Genomic DNA, 19,669 nt, shown 5'->3' with positions numbered 1-19,669 from the left:
GGCGGTTTTGAAACTCAGATCTGGGTCATCTGCTTCTGCATCCTGGTATCAAATAAAAGCTTTGCTTATGTCCCTAGTTACAGATTAAAATAACATGTGGTCTATTTAAAGAAAATGTCAGTATATACTTGGTCATTGAAGCTGTCCCTGGGTTGATATTACAATAACTGTTCTGACAGACGATTCTGTGTATACAATACAAACACAGGTAGTGCATTTTGCCTCACAAATATGATTTACATGATCTTGAAAATCTTAAGTAGGAAATAATGTGCACATGTTTTAGTAAGTACTATTGGATGTATGTGTTTTAAAGCTCCTAGGGATCAAATTCTGGCCTTGCAGTTAAAAGCAGATACCCCGCTGTTTAGCTAAGTGGTCAATCCTAGCACTGAAATTTTCATTTTATGATTTAATAACTTTTGGAGAATAGCTTTATTTATACTCTTAACCGTAAGTAGTTGTGTTCAAATTCTTTACTTTCAAGTGTGGTATATATACAAAGCTTATATAGGAAAGAACTATAATTGAGGGTGGTGGCTTAGCAGACATTTTAAACTTTACAAAACTGGGTTGTTTTGATTGCTGTTAGAACTATTTTTATCATGTTTCTAGTCAAAGTTGTGCAATTACAAACTTAATTTTAATATAAAATATTAAATTATTTATATACCTTTAAGGTTTTTCCCCTTAAGAATGCACATATATGCCGGGCAGTGGTGGTGCACGCCTTTAGTCCCAGCACTCGGGAGGCAGAGGCAGGCCGATTTCTGAGTTCGAGGCCAGCCTGGTCTACAGAGTGAGTTCCAGGACAGCCAGGGCTATACAGAGAAACCCTGTCTCAAAAAACCAAAAAAAAAAAAAGATTGCACATATGCACACAAAGGAAGGGCTGGTGATGAAGGTCAGTTGATAAAATGCTTACCTCCTGTTGAATTTTTTTTTTTATTTCAATAGACTGACTTCCTTTTGGTAGTGCTGCGTGATGTGGTTCTGGCTTATCCTGAAGTCCGCATTGTTCTTATGTCTGCAACTATTGATACCACCATGTTTTGTGAATATTTCTTCAATTGTCCCATCATTGAGGTTTATGGAAGGACTTTCCCAGTTCAAGGTAAATTTTGTGTAAAGTGTGATAGGAAACAGATTTTTTGCTGAGTTTCTGTTGGAAAAATACCTCATTCAGTCTGTGTGTAAGCACAAGGTCCTGATTTTAAATCCCCGTCTAGCATGTGTGTATTGTGTGACACGTGGCTTGTAGTCCTGGGGCTGGGGTGCTGAGGTGAGGATTTCTAGGGTTTGATTGTTTATGAGTGAGCTCAGGTTTGGTGAGAAGTAATTTTGGAAGATTAAACAGGAATGTACAATACACAATAAAGTTATATGTACTTCTGAAATAGAAGCTAATGTATTTCTTTATGGGTTTTAAAGTTCTAGTATTTGCTGTGCTTTTTTCTTCAAAGATTTATAAAGAGATTCATGGATGTATGGTAGAGGATAGTCACTAAGGTTCTTACAGATTACAGTTAGAGATGTCTTTGTCTTTCTCTGAGGAGACACCATGACCAAGACATCAAAAGCGTTTAATTGAGGTTAGCAGTTTTGGGTTAGTTCATGATTATGGTGTGAGGGGCAGGCAGGTAGGCATGACTTAGTAGTAGCTGAAAACTCACATCCTAATCAGCAGGCACAGGAGTGAGGTACAATTTGAGTAGAAAGTTGATGATGGTACTACTTTAAATCCAAAGTTTAAAATAAGAATATATACCCAAAAGGATGTTAATAAGTGATAACTACAGGTTTCATTCGAAGGCATTCTAAGTAATATGTGTAGATGTATTTTCCTTGCTGAAATTTGATTCCCCAACTCAAATAAGTAAATTTGATAGTAATTGGTTCCTGAAGTGTGTAGTTCCCAGTGGCAAGGGAGCACAGCTTAACACTCAACAAAATTGGTGAACATTAATTTAGGTGGAGGTGTCTGTGTGTTTGGTTTGCAATATTGGGGAGTCACTTTGTGGTTGAAATATGCAAGATATAATTAGACATTTCTTGGCCTATTAGAATTTCAGATATATTGATTGGTAGCATTCTTCCAGTTTATACATTGAGATCCTGGTGGGGAGAGTGTATGATAATTATATAAAGAGGAAAGCCCAGCTGGTTTTGTAAGACTATATTCATGAATTACCTTAGTTAAATTTGACTATGAAACTTCACTGCTGTAATTTTCTTAGTTTGTGAAGACTCAAGTTGATAGGAGTTTGAACTGTGGATTAGCGAGTGAATTTACAACTGTATCATTTGTAAATTATTGTGTACTTAACTAACTTGATTGTCCCTGACAGAGTATTTTCTGGAAGACTGCATTCAGATGACTCAATTCATTCCTCCTCCAAAGGACAAGAAAAAGAAGGATAAGGAGGATGATGGTGGTGAAGATGATGATGTAAGTAAATTTCTCTTTATACCTTCAGGACTGAAGAATTGTAATTATGAGAATATCTGGAGAACAATGGTTTAAGTTAAAGCACAGCATGAATAATTGACATTGCAGGGTTCTTTAATTATTTGTGATATCTTAGATTAGTGACTATTCAATTAATTCCAGATTCAATGATGGAGCTGTCGAGGTTATATACTCTAGTATATGAAGTCTTTGTGTTGTGTTTCTGCGTGTCACAGGACCTGGAAAATTATTAGTCTCAATTGAATATTCTCCATCACATTTCCATGAATGAGATCCTTTGATTCCGTTCAGGACCCTTAATGTTGGGTATTTTATTTGAACCCAGACTTTGCAAAAACATTACTAACTTTTAAAACTTTTAAACTTAAAATTTATTTGGGATATTTACTGGGGGAGACATAAGACAGTTATGAACTGCCTGACATAGATGGAAGCAACTGAACTACTAGGGTGTTTACATGCTGATCATCTCTCTAGTTCAGAACTAAAGTCAATCTCTGACAGCATATGACTGCCAGAATTAGATGTCACTTGTGTAGAAAAGACATTTAAGAGCCGTAGTAATTATGACAATAAATTTTTTCATTTTTCTTATAGGCAAATTGCAATCTAATATGTGGTGACGAATATGGGCCAGAAACAAAGTTGAGCATGTCTCAGTTGAATGAAAAGGAAACTCCTTTTGAACTTATTGAGGCGCTTCTTAAATACATCGAAACCCTTAATGTTCCTGGAGCTGTGTTGGTATTTTTACCTGGCTGGAACTTGATTTATACTATGCAAAAGCATTTAGAAAATAATTCGCATTTCGGTATGAGCATTTTTATTTTAGATTGCCTTTGAGTGTTTTTGCTTTTGTCCTGGATGATAATGTCTGTTGATTAAAAGTATTTGTAAAGAACATTTGTTTTAAACTTGCTTATGTTTTGTCCTTAACCTTTGTGTTTCATAGGAAGTCACCGGTATCAGATTCTACCTCTCCATTCTCAGATTCCTCGGGAGGAACAGCGCAAAGTGTTTGATCCAGTACCAGATGGAGTAACCAAGGTAAATACTCATCGCAAGGGCATCAGATGCGATATAGATGTTAACTATTAAGGAATGTTCCAAGAGCTACTGGGGGAACGCTAAAGTATCAAATTATAGAAAAGTCTTCTCTTTCTATATTAGATCATTTTTTCTTTTTAATCCTGTTGCTGTATTGTTTATAAGCAGAAAGATTTTAGTGTAAATTTATACTTTTTTTTGTGTGCAGGTTATTTTGTCCACAAACATTGCTGAAACAAGCATTACCATAAATGATGTTGTTTACGTCATTGACTCCTGCAAGTAAGTTCCCAAAACTTGTTATTTTCTTTTTAGTAAGGTATGTGTATCTGTATCAGTGCCTGCATGTGTATATATGTGTATGCACTGATTGTGTGCATGATGCTCATGTGGGTGCTGGGAACTAAACCCAGGTCTTTGTAAGATGGCAACCACTAAGCTGTCTCTTCAGCCCCTAATTTTTTTTTTTTTTTGAGGTAGTTTCCCTTCAGACTTGTCTTTTCTTGTTCTAATACTAGAGTTTCACATAGTTATATACTGTCACACCTAGTTTTTAAACTTCATTGTCAAATTTTACTTTTATATACCATGCAAACACCATGTGTTTGTATACACTGATTTTAGATTAAGAATATTTACCAGGTTTAGAATATAGTCAAAATTTACATCTAACTTCTGACTTCTCATTATCATAGGATCTTTTATTTGGTCGTCCCATCGGTGGTTTGCTCGCTGAACTTTTCATGCTGTTTTTTGTATAAATGTAATTCTTACTTAGCATGAGACAGACACGAGGGCACTACTTTCAGAAGATGAAACCCTACAACCTGGTGTTATGAGATCTACCAGCTTTGATCATGTAGTGCAACTCAGCCTCGTAAAGGACATAAACCTATGTGAGCTGAGCTCTTGCATTATCTATATGAGTGCACAGAATGTTGTAGAGGGGACAATAAGGAAAGCCTGGCTATAACTGTTGTACACGTTTTCTCAATATTAGTATGTTGTGTTGGTGAAATTTGATTTGCTAATAACAAGTTTAACTTTTAATCTCAGTTATGTAGTAGTGTAAGTATCTATAGCTTCCTTTAAAGTTATTTGTGAATTTTAAGTAGCCATGAGATTGATCATTCCTGATGTCAGATTTGACCTGGATGACCTTGACCTTGAAAACCAGTCTTCACATTCCAATTAGGTCCCTAATTATTGAAGTATAATCCCAACAGTGCTAAAGTAAGGTTTTGCTTTGGGTTTGTTTTTAAGCTTACAGTAGTTCTGGTGAGACAGAGTCCTTTCTGTTTTTTGTTTTTTGTTTTTTTTGGAGAGGTGTCATGGTTGTACAGTCTGTCCTAGAAGTCAATCTGTAGATTACACATTCTATTTTAACTTGTGATCCTGCTGCCTCAGCCTACTAAGTAGCTTGGTCTATATGATTGCACCACTAGGCTAGTCTTTTAAATTTAGTATGTTGTGAATACACATACATCTTTGTAAGTAGCTATTAGGATATATTATTCTGTTTTGTAAATGTATGTTCACATCCATGCCTACATATTTTCTGAGATAAGGTCTTTCACTAAGCTGGCCAGAGAACTTTTAGGACCCCGCTGTATATCCTCACTTCCAGCATGCCATAATTTTGCTTATTATAAGTGATATAATGTTGGGATATCTTTGCATTGTTGTGGCAGCTAAAAGAATATGAAATCATTACTGATTTAATACTAACATTGCCTTCATAACTACTTTTTCTTAGACAAAAAGTGAAACTATTTACTGCTCACAACAATATGACCAACTATGCTACTGTATGGGCATCAAAAACAAACCTTGAGCAGAGGAAAGGGCGAGCTGGCCGTGTACGACCTGGGTTCTGTTTCCACCTTTGTAGTCGAGCTCGTTTTGACAGGTAAATTTCTAAATAAATTACATTTGTTTATTGGTATGGGTCATATATAGAGGGCTGTGAACAGCTTGGGGGCAGCTGTCAGTTGGGTTTTTCCCACTAAGCCATCTTGATGGTTCAGTGAGGTTTTCATGTAAGAATGGAATTTTTCTTCATCTACACATCTTGCATGCCTTTCCTACTCTTCCCCATGAAGTACATATATATCTAAGCCCTTAGTAAGGTCTATTTAAGCTTGAATATATAGGCTCTCACAATGAACCTTTGGCTGGCCTTAAACATGGGCCTTCTTTTGCTTTTTTAGTACTGTGACTAAAGGCCTGTTGCCAAGTGTAGTGCCTTTGATTTTATGAAACAGGGTTGTCCTGGACCTCATTCTGTAGACTAGGTAGGCCTTCAACTTAGATATCATCTGCCTCCCAAGTACTGACGTTAAAGGCATGTGCCGGTACTGCTGGATTTCTTGTTTTTACTTTTACTATGGAGATAGGCAGATCTCTCTTTTTTTTTAAGATTTATTTATTTATTATATGTAAGTACACTGTAGTTGTCTTCAGACACTCCTGAAGAGGGAGTCAGATCTCATTACAAGATGGTTGTGAGCCACCATGTGGTTGCTGGGATTTGAACTTCGGACCTTTGGAAGAGCAGTTAGTTGTTCTTACCTACTGAGCTATCTCACCAGCCCAGGAGACAGGCAGATCTCTTTAGTTGGAGGCCAGCCAGGACTGCACAGAAAAACCCTGTCTCAAAAAAACAAAACAAAGCAAAAACACCACAGACAGACAACATTTGATTGTCTTTGGAATTGAACCAGCCACTAGTAAGCGGCTTTTTACAGTAAAATCACCCACTAATTATTGATGTTCTTAGTTGACAGTGAGTGGTTTGTCCCTGGTATGGGAAGTAGTGTATATATTGGTAAATTTTTGTAAACGTTAAGGTGTTATTGTTAGAATTTCATCTGCCAACAGTACCAATGACTCCTCATCATATTTTTATTTAGAAACACTTCTGAATTAGAGATGTTAATTTTTTTTAAGGTTTCTGTTTGTCCTATTGAGTTCAGGTATTGTGAGACTTGTCAGATTGGTCTGGAAAGTAAGTTACCATCAAATGCTCATAACAGTGCTTGTTCATAATAACTTCCCAGTAAATAGTATTAATAACTTATACAATTTTTTGGTTGTTTCCAAAATGGTTGGCACTGGGACCTGTTGGAAATGATGGCTTCGTTTTATATTTATGTCTTGCCTTTTGCTGAGTTTGGGGCCTTTTTGTTGTTGTCCATGCTTGTTAATAGGTAGGATCAGTAGGTAGTAGCCATAGTTAGAAGTGTTAACATTAACTTTTTTCCTTACTCCTCTACTTATCAGTTAAAAGACAACCTGGCTGTGAAAGTAAAGTCAGGAGCCAGTTTTCAGTCAACTCGTCTAATTTTATAGTTTTTTTTTTTTTTTTTTTTTTTTTTTTTTTTTTTGTTTTTCGAGACAGGGTTTCTCTGTGTAGCCCTGGCTGTCCTGGAACTCACTTTGTAGACCAGGTGGTCTCAAACTCAGAAATCCACCTGCCTCTGCCTCCCGAGTGCTGGGATTAAAGGCATGGGCCACCAGGCCCGGCTCCCCAGTTTCTTTATCCAGAGATTTGTGTTAAGTTGTCATGTTTGACTTTTCTACTTCTAAATTTTAGACTAGAGACCCACATGACACCAGAGATGTTTAGAACACCATTGCATGAAATTGCTCTGAGCATAAAACTTCTGCGTCTAGGAGGAATTGGCCAATTCCTTGCAAAGGCAATTGAACCTCCACCTTTGGATGCTGTAATTGAAGCAGAGCATACTCTAAGAGGTAAGTGCTACTTTCTTGGTCTGTCTTTACCTGACAAATCCTATTTAATGAGTGTGTCAGATACAGACTGGGTGGGGAGAACTTTGTTAAGGCATTATGCAGCTATGCATCATAATTTCCATGAAGAGCTTGATGGATGAAGGGGTGTAAATAAAGTCTCATTCAGTAAACATTTAAGGAAATAGAGAACACTAACCAGAACATGGATTACTCCTCCCCTGTAGTTAATATTTTAAATGTGTGTGTCTTAGAGGTTGGGCTTTTTGGTTTTTGTTTCTATCTCAAATTTGTTATAAAAGTGGTGTGGTGTAAAAAATAAGGGCATTGAGTTCAGATGGCTCTGCATTGAACTTGGAATCTTGTACTCAACTGCTTTTAGGATATGTGGGTACTTAATTGCTGATGCTGATACTGTATCAATGGCTATAGTCCCAATATTCATAGAGCATACTTTTGTAGCATCTTTTGTGTTAGGTAATCCAGGGTTTGTTTTTGTTTTTTGACTTGTTTGCTCCAGGCATCATATTTGACTTGTCACAAGATAAAACACTAACACCATATTTATTGACATCACTCACAAATAAGTATTTTCCTACAGAACTTGACGCTTTAGATGCCAATGATGAGTTGACTCCTCTTGGACGAATCCTGGCTAAACTCCCCATTGAACCTCGTTTTGGAAAAATGATGATAATGGGGTGTATTTTCTAGTAAGTTCTTTGTTTTGTTTTTAATAGAATGGATTTAATAAAGGCAAGATGGACTGGTGGTAAAAAATCTATAAAGTCATTTATAGTAAATATTAGTTTTGTTATTAATGTTTTTTCCAATTTTTTATTAGACACTTTCTTCATTTACATTTCAAATGCTATCCTGAAAGTCCCCTGCTCCCCTACCTACTCACTCCCACTTCTTGGCCCTGGCGTTCCCCTGTACTGAGGCATATAAGGTTTACAAGACCAATTTGCCTCTCTTTCCACTAGGCCATCTTCTGATACATATGCAGCTAGAGACGCGAGCTCTGGGGGTACTGGTTAGTTCTTATTGTTGTTCTAGCTATAGGGTTGCAGACCCCTGCAGCTTCTTGGGTAATTTCTCTAGCTCCTCCATTGGGGGCCCTAATACTAGTTTTTATTATGGAGTTCTTCCCTGATGAGTTCAGGGATAGTGGCAGTATCCTAGCCAACAGAAGATTCAGTCCACATTTGAAGGTCTTCTAGCAAGAAGACTTAAACTGTTGTACTACTCTTGTTTCAGTGTGGGAGATGCTGTCTGTACCATCTCTGCTGCTACCTGCTTTCCAGAACCCTTTATCAGTGAAGGAAAACGCCTGGGATACATACACCGGAATTTTGCTGGAAACAGATTTTCTGATCACGTGGCTCTTTTATCAGTATTCCAAGCCTGGGATGATGCTAGGTAGGAGTTTAAAGGCAACTCTGTAAAAATTTAGTAAGCTGTTTGAGTATGTAATTCAGCTTGCTGAGCCTTTGAGAATGAATGCTTTTTCTGTTTTGTTTTAGGATGAGTGGAGAAGAAGCAGAAATACGTTTTTGTGAGCAGAAGAGACTCAATATGGCTACACTGAGAATGACTTGGGAGGCCAAAGTACAGCTTAAAGAGATTCTGATTAACTCTGGATTTCCAGAAGGTATTTATAAACTGGTCATTGTGTCTCATGTTGGTAACTCTAGATCTAGGGGGCTAAAAGAATAAAATCAGTGAGAATTCAAAGATAGTCTGAATTAGTTGTAACACCCTTTCTCAATCATATAGGAAAAAAAAACTCCCCCAAAAAGATAATTTGTGAGTCATGGCAATAAACTACAGGTACAATGGCTGAAAAATATTTATGATTCTCACCTACTTGAACATATATATATTTTTATGTGATGGATGAGACACTTTGTATTTCTTAATAGCAAGTTGAGTCTTTCCCAACTGGATTAAACTTTGTGAACTGGAGTGGGCTTAACAGAAACAGAATATGTGTTAGTACCAGAAAGTAGAATTTTAAAAGGTTACAGTTGAAATAGGTTTTTGTTTTTGGGGGTGGGGATGTTGGGATTTTGTTTATTGTTTTTGTTTTTGAGACAGGGTTTCTCTGTGTAGCCCTGGCTGTCCTGGAACTCACTCTGTAGACCAGGCTGGCCTCGATCTCAGAAATCTGCCTGTCTCTGCCTCCCAAGTGCTGGGATTAAAGACGTGGGCCAACTGGCCTAATTAACAAGCACACCACGTAGTTCCACTGGGGCTCGAACCCAGGACCTTCTGCATATAAAGCAGACGTGATAACCACTACACTATGGAACCATGCACAGGGACTTCTTCAATTGTCATTTCATCTGCTTTGCTAGTAATAAGAACAGTGGATACATTTGATTGTAAAAGAATTTCTCAAACTTGCTCTGTGTTGGGAAAGTTGTCAGAGGGCTTAAAAGAGTCATGCTGTTTTTCTTACTTAATTTTTACAAACCATTTTTCCAAAAAAAAATTTTTTTTTTTTACAGATTGTTTATTGACACAAGTGTTTACTAACACTGGACCAGATAATAATTTGGATGTTGTTATCTCTCTGCTGGCTTTTGGTGTGTACCCAAATGTATGCTATCATAAGGAAAAGAGAAAGATTCTTACCACTGAAGGACGCAATGCACTTATCCACAAGTCATCTGTGAACTGTCCTTTTAGCAGCCAAGACATGAAATACCCATCTCCTTTCTTTGTTTTTGGTGAAAAGGTAAGAGGATTAGTGAAGTCTAAAAGATGAAAGTTGTAATGTGACTAATTACCTATCAATGTGTGACATTTACATTTTCTTTATTTACAGATTAGAACCCGAGCCATCTCTGCTAAAGGCATGACCTTAGTGACCCCCTTACAGCTCCTTCTCTTTGCCTCCAAGAAGGTCCAGTCGGATGGGCAGATTGTGTTTATAGATGACTGGTAGGGGCTTTTAGTTGTAATCTTCAACCTGAATTTTTAGAATAAAGATTTTTTAGAATAAGGTGTTTAATAATAGTCCTTAGAGATGTTCTTAGTCTGGTATATTATAAACTTAGGACTGGACTTTTTTTGAGATGTTTTTATGTTAATACTGAATGTTACTGTTACTTACATTCACCTAGGTTTGGGGCATGTTTTAAGTTTAATGAAATAGTTAAATTTATGCCACGACTTTGACACATGGTAGGCGGTTTGGCAGGTATTCATCCGCCTCTTTCTGTATATGTTCCCAGTTTTATGTCTTGTTTTCCTTCATCTTAGGATCAGACTGCAAATATCTCATGAAGCTGCAGCATGCATCACAGCCCTCCGGGCAGCCATGGAAGCTCTGGTTGTTGAAGTGTCCAAACAACCAAATATTATCAGCCAATTGGACCCTGTAAACGAACATATGCTAAACACAATCCGACAGATTTCTAGGCCCTCAGCTGCTGGTATCAACCTTATGATTGGAAGTGTAAGGTGAGTACCTAATTTTATGTGTCTAGCTTTTGCAGACCTAGAATTATTAAAACTAGTTGGTAGAGTCCTTGCTACATTAAATGTGGGAATTTAATTCCGCGGAATAAGATTTCCTTTTTTCTGTAAATTAATTTACAATGAATGCCATATGGGAAATAAAGCCCTAAAAAGTAGAACGGATTAAAAGTCTGAAAATGATGTAACCTAGATGAGGCCTTTTCCTCCACACTGTGGAATCTCAGATACAGTATTAATTATTCCTTTCTCAAATAGAAAGGTCAGTGTTTATTTTACTGTCTGTCTTAAGAAATTTTTCCTCAGTGGTCACCCACCCACCTGCCTTTATAAGAAAGGAATGTTACAGTGTATGTTTGTTCATTATTTATGCTTATTAGTTTTGAGTATTTAAATTTTAATCACTCCTGAAGTAATAAACACTATGAAATCGGCATGCTTAGCATTCTTCTAAGCATGGCTTAGAATTATAATAGTATATGAATAACCAAAAAGTCCTGGCTCTTTTATCAAGTTACCTGCCTTTAATTTTAGTATAACTGAACTGTTATGATTTATTACTTTGGCTTCTTTAACATGAACAAAGACGGGTAGGGAGTCATGAGTTGAGTATAGTTTCTGAGGAGTTTCCACCAAAGTCATTTGTACAGGAAAATACTTGATAAAAAATACTGTGATTAGAGGAACTTTGTGGTCTATGGAAAAATACTAAAAGTGCTGTTTATGCCACATGAGTTTCATTATTAGGTCAAAATTCATTCACTGTGGTTGTTAATTTAGTGTGTACAGAGCACAACTAATGATTTTTTTCCCCCCCTAGGTATGGCGATGGTCCACGACCTCCCAAGATGGCCCGATATGATAATGGAAGTGGATATAGAAGGGGATATGGTGGGGGAGGGTATGGTGGGGGAGGATATGGTGGTGGATACGGTAGTGGAGGCTTTGGAGGCGGCTTTGGAAGTGGGGGAGGCTTTGGAGGAGGCTTTAACAGTGGTGGGGGAGGCTTTGGCAGTGGAGGTGGATTTGGTGGTGGTGGTGGAGGCTTCAGTGGTGGAGGAGGTGGTGGATTTGGTGGTGGCAGAGGAGGTGGAGGTGGCGGATTTGGGGGTAGTGGGGGCTTTGGAAGTGGTGGGGGAGGGTATGGTGTTGGGGGGGGTGGATATGGAGGTGGTGGTGGCTATGGAGGAGGCAGTGGAGGTTATGGAGGTGGTGGGGGAGGGGGTTATGGTGGTGGGGAAGGTTATAGTATAAGCCCCAACTCTTACCGTGGGAATTATGGTGGTGGTGGTGGTGGTGGTGGGTATAGAGGAGGTTCCCAAGGAGGCTACAGAAACAACTTTGGTGGAGACTACAGAGGATCCAGTGGAGACTATCGGGGATCCGGTGGGGGCTATAGAGGATCTGGAGGATTCCAGCGAAGGGGTTATGGAGGTGGTTATTTTGGACAAGGAAGAGGAGGAGGGGGTGGTGGTGGCTATTAAGACTCGACTCTGTCAGAGCCTGTGCATACAGTTGAAAAATGCATGCTGTATGTTTTTCCAAGATGTTTATTTGCACCAAAAAAGTAAACCCATTTCCCACTTAATCTGTAGTTCATGTGTAGTTTCAAGCAACAAATGTAGACTAGTGATTTTGTTTATATTGTGTAATGTAAAATATGACCTGTTATACAAGTATCACACATACAGTTTGTATTTTTTTTTCTTGAAGGGGTAAAGGTTTGCCTTTTAACTTAACTTGACATTTTCTTAGTTTTCATTTAATAGAAAATAAAGTATTATACTGAAAATTGATTGTGTCATTGATGTTCTTTTTTACAGAATAAGAGTTGAGCCTATATTCCCCCCTTTAATGTTAGGGTCTCAAGTGTATCCAGGAACTAGCTGGTTTGCCTCACCCTCAGAGACTTTAGGTGTGTTAGTAAGTCTAGTGAAACATTTGATCTTCACTAAAACATTTGTCTTTGAAGGTGGTGGCGCACGCCTTTAATCCCAGCACTCAGGAGGCAGAGGCAGGTGGATTTCTGAGTTCGAGGCCAGCCTGGTCTACAGAATGAGTTCCAGGACAGCCAGAACTACAAAGAGAAACCCTGTCTCGAAAAACCCCACAAAAAAGAAAAAACAAAAAAGAAAACAAAAGACTAAGGCCAGCATTTTCTATTCCAAGTTAGTTTCCAGGGGTTGTGTTGTGTGGGTGCATCAGGGAAAATGTAAGGCCAAATAAAAGCTATAGAGGCCTTGAACACATTTAGGCAATGAACAATGGTAGGTGAGACCTATAATGTATGACTCAGTATTTAGGTGTAGAGAAGTTGGCCAGTTCTTCCCATTAACATGTATCCCAAAGTATGTAAAGTTACAGGTGCTTTGATAATTTTTGAAATCTTAATTTCCAGTAAGTTGCTGGAATTCTTTTGGGAACAAGAAATCCTGGAAAACCCAGGCCCTGAGGCATGCTAGGCAAGCACTACTAGTATGTAGTTTTACCCGTGTCTACATTGTTGGAGGGAGATCAGATCAATGGGGGCCAAAGGTCATGACATCCTCTGCTACAGTCTGTTAAATTTGTCATTTCCATGTGTGTGAACAGAGTTTAGTTGTTTCATTGCATGTTACATCTAGTCTGATCTCTGTTCTCTATATTAAAATATAATTCCCTGTATCTTAGTAGGCCTTAGCTTGCTTTTAAAACGATCCTATACCCAAAGCACCCTTTTGCTTAGAGAATTTCTCTGTAACCACTCTTACAAGCTGTACTAGCCATGAATATTGATGGGTTGTGGTGCTTTTGATCTTTACATGGTATGAAAAGAATTAGAAAATCCCACATTCTCCATTTTGGGTGGAATAAAAAATAACTGAGAAATGTGAAGGTGAGTTGTATGCACTGTTCACCCCCCTATATGGTGGGGGCCTAAGATTTGTAGTCTGGAGTTTGAGAGAACCATTGAGTATAGTCCTGTTTTTCAGTGTTGAAACTCAAGAGCCCTCCATAGGACCAGAACTTGTTCTTCCAGCTCTAGTTTCCCAGATTTGGATGTTGGTTGATGTCGTTGCAACAGTCTCAAAGCAGTGATCTCTCTCCACATGAGATGGAGGTCTGAGTACCAGTTAGATAAAGTAGTTTGCATAGTGAATGAGCTCACTGCACTTAACGTGCTTTTCTTTGATTTTTTTTTTTTTAAAGATTTATGTGAGTACACTATAGCTGTATAGATGGTTGTGAGCCTTCGTGTGGTTGTTGGGAATTGGAGTTTTTAGGACCTCCCGCTTGCTCCAGCCCAAAGATTTATTATACATAAGTACACTGTAGCTGTCTTCTGCCACACCAGAAGAGGGGGGTCAGATTTCATGGGTGGTTGTGAGCCACCACGTGGTTGCTGGGATTTGAATTCGGGACCTTTGGAAGAGCAGTCAGTGCTCTTACTTGCTGAGCCATCTACCCAGCCCAACATGCTGGTTTTGGTTTTTTGAGACAGGGTTTCTCTTTATAGCTCTGGCTGTCCTGGAACTCACTCTGTAGACCAGACTGACCTCAAACTCAGAAATCCGCCTGCCTCTGCCTCCCAAGTGCTGGGATTAAAGGCATGTGCCACAACGCCCGACTCCAACCTGCTGTTCTTAATATGAGCATTAATTATATAGTGTAGCCTTCCTACCCTATAGTAAGAAATTGAAAGGTTATCAGATTAAAAGTTTACCACAGAAAACAAACACCAGTTTCTGGAAGCCATGTTCAGATTAGAATCTGGAGTTTGGTGCCATGGGGACAGATCAAGAGAATATGAATGGGACCATCTTCAGATCTGTCCAGACAGTAGACATCCAAGCACAGTTGTCACAGACCACATTGGATTGGTGCTAATAAAATTGTTTTTGATGTCTAAAACAGTTACTGAATTTGAAGGTTTTAGGTATAAATTACTGTTTGGAAGTGCAAGGATGGATCTGTATGCCTTTTAATTGGGACAAATGCATTTGTCAGGCTTTGTGATCTTTCAGGTTTTAGCTGTGTGAAAGACTGGGAACCTTGGTAACAATCTCTTAGTGGCTAAGTCCTTTGTCCAGAACATCAAAAGTTTGTGGAGTTGCTAAAGAGTGGGTGGGAGTTTCAAGCCATTTAAGCCATTTTCAAGCAGTGTGATCTGGGCAGTGGTGCTTTAGTTCCAGCACTCGAGGCCAGCCTGGTCTACAGAGTGAGTTCCAGGACAGCCAGGACTGCACAGAGAAACCCTGTCTTTTTAAAACAAACAAACCTGAGTAAATTTGAATCTTGAGTATATACAAGGAGGCTTGTGGGAGCGGGGTTTCTGTTGCTATACTGGTCAAGCATCTTGGGGTGGAAAGGGTTATGAAGTAAGTCTTTTTTTTTCCCTCTGCTGAGATAAAGTTTGGAGTATTGGTTTTTTTAAAGATTTATTTATTATATGTAATTACACTGTAGCTGTCTTCAGACACTTCAGAAAAGGCAGTCAGATCTCGTTACGGATGGTTGTGAGCCACCATGTGGTGCTGGGATTTGAACTCCAGACCTTTGGAAGAGCAGTCGGGTGCTCTTACCCACTGAGCCATCTCACCAGCCCATTTTTTTGGTTTTTTGAGACAGGGTTTCTCTGTGTAGCCCTGGCTGTCCTGGAAATCACTTTGTAGACCAGGCTGGCCTCGAACTCAGAAATCCACCTGCCTCTGCCTCCCAAGTGCTAGGATTAAAGGCGTGCGCCACCATGAAGGAAGTCTTAGCAGGGACTGAAGCAGAAGCCATGAATGAAAGCTGCTTAGGAAAGCTGTAGGAAAGGACTGCCTTGCTCAGTCCTTCCCTACATTCAGGAGCACCTGTCTGGGAGTAGCATCACCCACCTACATCAATTGTTAGTCAAAATTAGCTGGGTGTGGTGGAGCACACCGATTAATCACAGCACTCAGGGCAGAGAGGCAGGTGGATGGATCTCTTGAGTTCAAGCCAATCTGGTCTACAGTGTTAGGGGGTTTCTAGGATAGCCAGGGCTGTTACAACTCATTTGAGGTCCTCTTTTTTTGGATGCTTATCAAGTTGAGAGGGAGTAATGCGACAAATGGTAGCATGTGTGCTTATTACATGTAAGGCTCATGGTTCTGTCCCTGCTTGGTATGCCACAAAGCTAGAAGCTGTGTATTGGTCCGTATCAAGGAAACATCCCATTGAATTTAGATTCCCTTGGCTGAGAAAATACAGGTTGTAGGAAAAATAGTTGTCAAAGATGCTAATGTTCCTAGCTCTCAGGAACTGTCGAAACATACTTTATTATGACAAGGCTCAATTTGCTGATGTGATGTAGGTTAAGTCTCTGAGATGGGGAGGTATTCTGGATTATCCAGGTGAACCTAATCTACCCAAGATGGCTCAAGCTGGCCACTAACTCCATCTCCCTGGTACTAGAATCATAGGCATCCTTCATTCAGGTGGTGGGTTCTGTGATGCTGGTGCTGGAATCCAGGGCTTTGCTTTCCCAGGCCAGGCCAGCACTCTACCTTCTGAGCTACATCCCCAGCCCTCAACTGTGCTTTCTAGAGTAAATTCTGTGGCATATGACTCACCTTTATAAAGCTAGAATCTTAACTAACACATTAAAACCAGAAATTGAATGAAAGCAAGCATTTAAACATTTTAATCTTTGAATTTAAAACAACCATTTCTGAGATACAAGAATCATTTATCACATTCCTGAACTATAAAACACGAACACCTATCCAGACACTTTACCCGGTGACTATCCTAATATCCCCCTTTAAGTTGGCTTCTATCCTGTTGTTGTTCATTTCCACATTCAGAGTTTGCATGACTTTGGAGAGCATTTTGTCATCTTTCTTATCTCCTGAAGCAGCCCCTTTGTTGAGAGCTGCTTCTGCTACAATAAAGAACTGTTCTGATGGCTGAAGAATACTCACTCCATAGCCATTGTTGTTGTAGATATGATTGTTCGTCATCTTCAGTTTGGGTGCTGGAAGAACCTGTTAAATTGTTTGAGAAAATAAGCTGTCCAGTGATTTGATATAAAGACAACAAACAACATAAGATGGCACTGAGACTTACTCTGGAGTCAACAGGGTTCTTTAAAGCTACAACACTTAGCTTCACTTTCATCAACCTTACTACAAATGTGAATGAAAAAGTATAGGGTTTTTTTTTTTCATGTTTTATCCTAAACTGATATAAATAATTGTAGCTAGGGGATGCAGCCTGTTAATGTCTGTAACATGATCAAACATGAAAATTATTTCAGGCCGGGAAATGGTGGTGCATGCCTGTAATCCCAGCACTTGGGAGTCAGAGGCAGGCAGGCAGATTTCTGAGTTCGAGGCCAGCCTGGTCTATAGAGCGAGTTCCAGGACAGCCAGGAAACCCTATCTTAGAAAACAAAAAAAAAACAAAAAAAAAACAAAAAAAATCAGACAATATGGTAAAAAATATAATAGGCCAATGAAACAGCATGATTTGATAAAAGGACAGGCTGCCAATAAACTAGAATGCTTGTTACAAGTAACCACTTCTTTTAAGAACAGTGATTATAATGGAGTATTCACTCATTACAGAGAAATGTGTCTCGGGTAAAAGGTTAACATGAACACACTACACAGGGAACTTGACAGGGATCTGGTTTAAACCATACTGTGGAATAAGGCTCAAGGATATGCAGGGTTTTGTTGTTGGATTTTGCTTGCTATTTACTTTCCATCCTCCTGCCTCTGCTTTCTTGGCTCTGCTCACTCTGGCCTTCAGGATGCTGCAGTTCCACTCATCCACCAGGTGGTGTCGGTGTTGTGCTGTTCTAAGGTCATGGTGATCAGTGGGTTTATGTTTTAGTGACGAGTAATTTCAACATCACTTTGGAAACTAACAAGGTACAAATTCTGAGGCTTTACTCCAGACCTACTGAATTGGTAACTAGGTTGTACCTCTGCAAGAATGGTTAAAAGTGGTCCTGATGCCGGGCGTGGTGGCGCATGCCTTTAATCCTAGCACTCAGGAGGCAGAGGCAGGTGGATTTCTGAGTTCGAGGCCAGCCTGGTCTACAAAGTGAGTTCCAGGACAGCCAGGGCTACACAGAGAAACCCTGTCTCTAAAAACAAAAACAAAACCAAAAACAAGTGGTCCTGATGAAGCTAACCCTTTTTGAATAACTGAGAAATACTTAAGAACAGAAATGAAAGATAAATTGGGTATTTCAAAACTGACCTTACAGTGCTCCCTTGTACATCTTCCCTGTTACAACCAGTTACCTGACTTTATTGAAAACTCTGTGGGGTCACTGGCAGCATGGGTGGTCTACTAGTGCTGACTGAATATCTTTATAATCTGAAAATCCAAAGTCTCACTATATAACAGCTTTGGCTGATCTAGATCTCACTAGGACCAGGCTGGCCCCCAACTACTAGAGTCCCATCTGCCTTTGCCTCCAAAGTAATTGGCTTAAAGGTCTGTGCCACCACAGCATGCCAAGAGTAGCCTTAATTCCTTTCCTTCCTGCTTTTCTTTCCCTCCTATGCCCCTTCTTTCTCTCCTTCTCTCCCCTTCCTTCTTTCCAAGACAGAGTCTTAGAAACTTCTGGCTAGCCTGTTATTTGTTATATGGGCAGGCATGGAATTCATACCAGCTCTCCTGCCTCAGCCTTTTGAGAGTTAGGGTTATAGGCATGTACACTACATTTTACCTCAAAAGTGTTTTAACGCCGGGCGTGGTGGCGCACGCCTTTAATCCCAGCACTCGGGAGGCAGAGGCAGGCAGATTTCTGAGTTCGAGGCCAGCCTGGTCTACAAAGTGAGTTCCAGGACAGCCAGGGCTATACAGAGAAACTCTGTCTCAAAAAACCAAAAAAAAAAAAAAAAAAAAAAAGTGTTTTAACATATTTTCTTAATTTGCTGCTTTGAGTTGGGGCAGCTGACATAGAATCTCATATATAATCTAGATTGGCCTCACTGTGTAGCTAAAGATCTTGAACTCCTGACCTTGGCTCCTAAATGCTAGGAATACAGATCTGCCTACAGTATCTATTTGCTTTACTGACCTAAAAATATTACATATCTAGTCAATGAAACGTCTGTTACATGAGAGCAGAGCCTGCCTATTTTCTCCTTCAGATTGACTTTATGCTAGGCCTGGTGGCCTGTGACCCCAGTTATTCAGAAGGCTAATGCAGGAGGACTATAATTTGAGGGCCGACTAGGCTATTGAATCCCAGGCCAGCCAGGGCACCTGTGTCTCAGAAGATAGTGGGGACATTGTCAGTGGAAGGGCTGGGCTGACCTGTTTAATCTCCACCTTGGAGGGATGGGGTCTGCAGTAATAGGCCTGTTCCCCACCAGTTACCAGTTACTGTGTTTTATTATATGTAGGAATCCTTTTCAAATAGAAATAGTACTCAAATAGGGCTATTACTATTTTAATATTTGTATAGTATTAATTTTTTAAAAAATTTTTTGGTTTCTCGAGACAGGGTTTCTCTGTATAGCCCTGGCTGTCCTGGAACTCACTCTGTAGACCAGGCTGGCTTTGAACTCAGAAATCCACCTGCCTCTGCCTCCCAAGTGCTGGGATTAAAGGCATGCGCCACCACTGCCCAGTGTATAGTATTAATTTTCAACTGGACAGAAATACCAAGTCTCCAGGCACATCTATGAGGGATTATTTAGCCTCTGGCTATGCTGGTGAGAGATTATACTGATTAGGTTAATTGAGGTGGGAATACCCATCCTAAAAGGGGGCACCATCCCCTGGAACTAGGTCCTATAAAAGGAGCCATCCAGCTGAACAGTAAGCATTCAATTCCTCTTCTTATGATGCTGGGCAATGTGAGCAGCTGCCTCAGGCTCCTGTTGCTTTGACCCTGCTATGATGGACTATATCCTTGCACTGTGAGCTAAATAAGCCCTTTCT

General features: G+C 39.6%; 2 protein-coding genes and 1 non-coding gene across 5 annotated transcripts in view; 1 reads left to right on the top strand and 2 right to left on the bottom strand.

Moving 5' to 3' along the window:
* Dhx9 (DExH-box helicase 9) overlaps window positions 1–12,541 on the top strand; it is a 35,904-nt gene extending 23,363 nt beyond the window's left edge. For all 3 annotated transcript variants that reach the window (XM_029477691.2, XM_021161044.3, XM_021161054.3), the window contains 14 exons: window positions 958–1,114; window positions 2,349–2,449; window positions 3,068–3,281; window positions 3,423–3,517; window positions 3,726–3,799; window positions 5,274–5,426; window positions 7,113–7,273; window positions 7,872–7,983; window positions 8,531–8,692; window positions 8,797–8,924; window positions 9,784–10,013; window positions 10,104–10,219; window positions 10,541–10,741; window positions 11,577–12,541. In XM_029477691.2, coding sequence (XP_029333551.1) covers window positions 958–1,114; window positions 2,349–2,449; window positions 3,068–3,281; window positions 3,423–3,517; window positions 3,726–3,799; window positions 5,274–5,426; window positions 7,113–7,273; window positions 7,872–7,983; window positions 8,531–8,692; window positions 8,797–8,924; window positions 9,784–10,013; window positions 10,104–10,219; window positions 10,541–10,741; window positions 11,577–12,240 — 2,568 coding nt within the window. In that variant the 3' untranslated portion in view covers window positions 12,241–12,541. The remainder of the gene's footprint in view (window positions 1–957; window positions 1,115–2,348; window positions 2,450–3,067; window positions 3,282–3,422; window positions 3,518–3,725; window positions 3,800–5,273; window positions 5,427–7,112; window positions 7,274–7,871; window positions 7,984–8,530; window positions 8,693–8,796; window positions 8,925–9,783; window positions 10,014–10,103; window positions 10,220–10,540; window positions 10,742–11,576) is intronic.
* Trnai-uau (transfer RNA isoleucine (anticodon UAU)) lies at window positions 9,514–9,586 on the bottom strand. Its single transcript has one exon. It is a non-coding gene; the product is annotated as a tRNA-Ile (tRNA).
* A 3,827-nt stretch (window positions 12,542–16,368) lies between the features above and the next one.
* The window catches only part of Shcbp1l (SHC binding and spindle associated 1 like), a 31,350-nt gene continuing 28,049 nt past the window's right edge, over window positions 16,369–19,669 (bottom strand). The window contains exon 10 of the mRNA XM_021163377.2: window positions 16,369–16,746. Within this exon, the coding sequence (XP_021019036.1) occupies window positions 16,495–16,746 (252 nt within the window). The 3' untranslated portion in view covers window positions 16,369–16,494. The remainder of the gene's footprint in view (window positions 16,747–19,669) is intronic.

Source organism: Mus caroli, unplaced genomic scaffold (assembly GCF_978045245.1).
Source record: "Mus caroli unplaced genomic scaffold, Mus_caroli_1 scaffold_1, whole genome shotgun sequence".
In the NCBI taxonomy this organism is placed as follows: Eukaryota; Metazoa; Chordata; class Mammalia; order Rodentia; family Muridae; genus Mus; species Mus caroli.
This window is presented reverse-complemented; position numbering and strand designations above follow the sequence as displayed.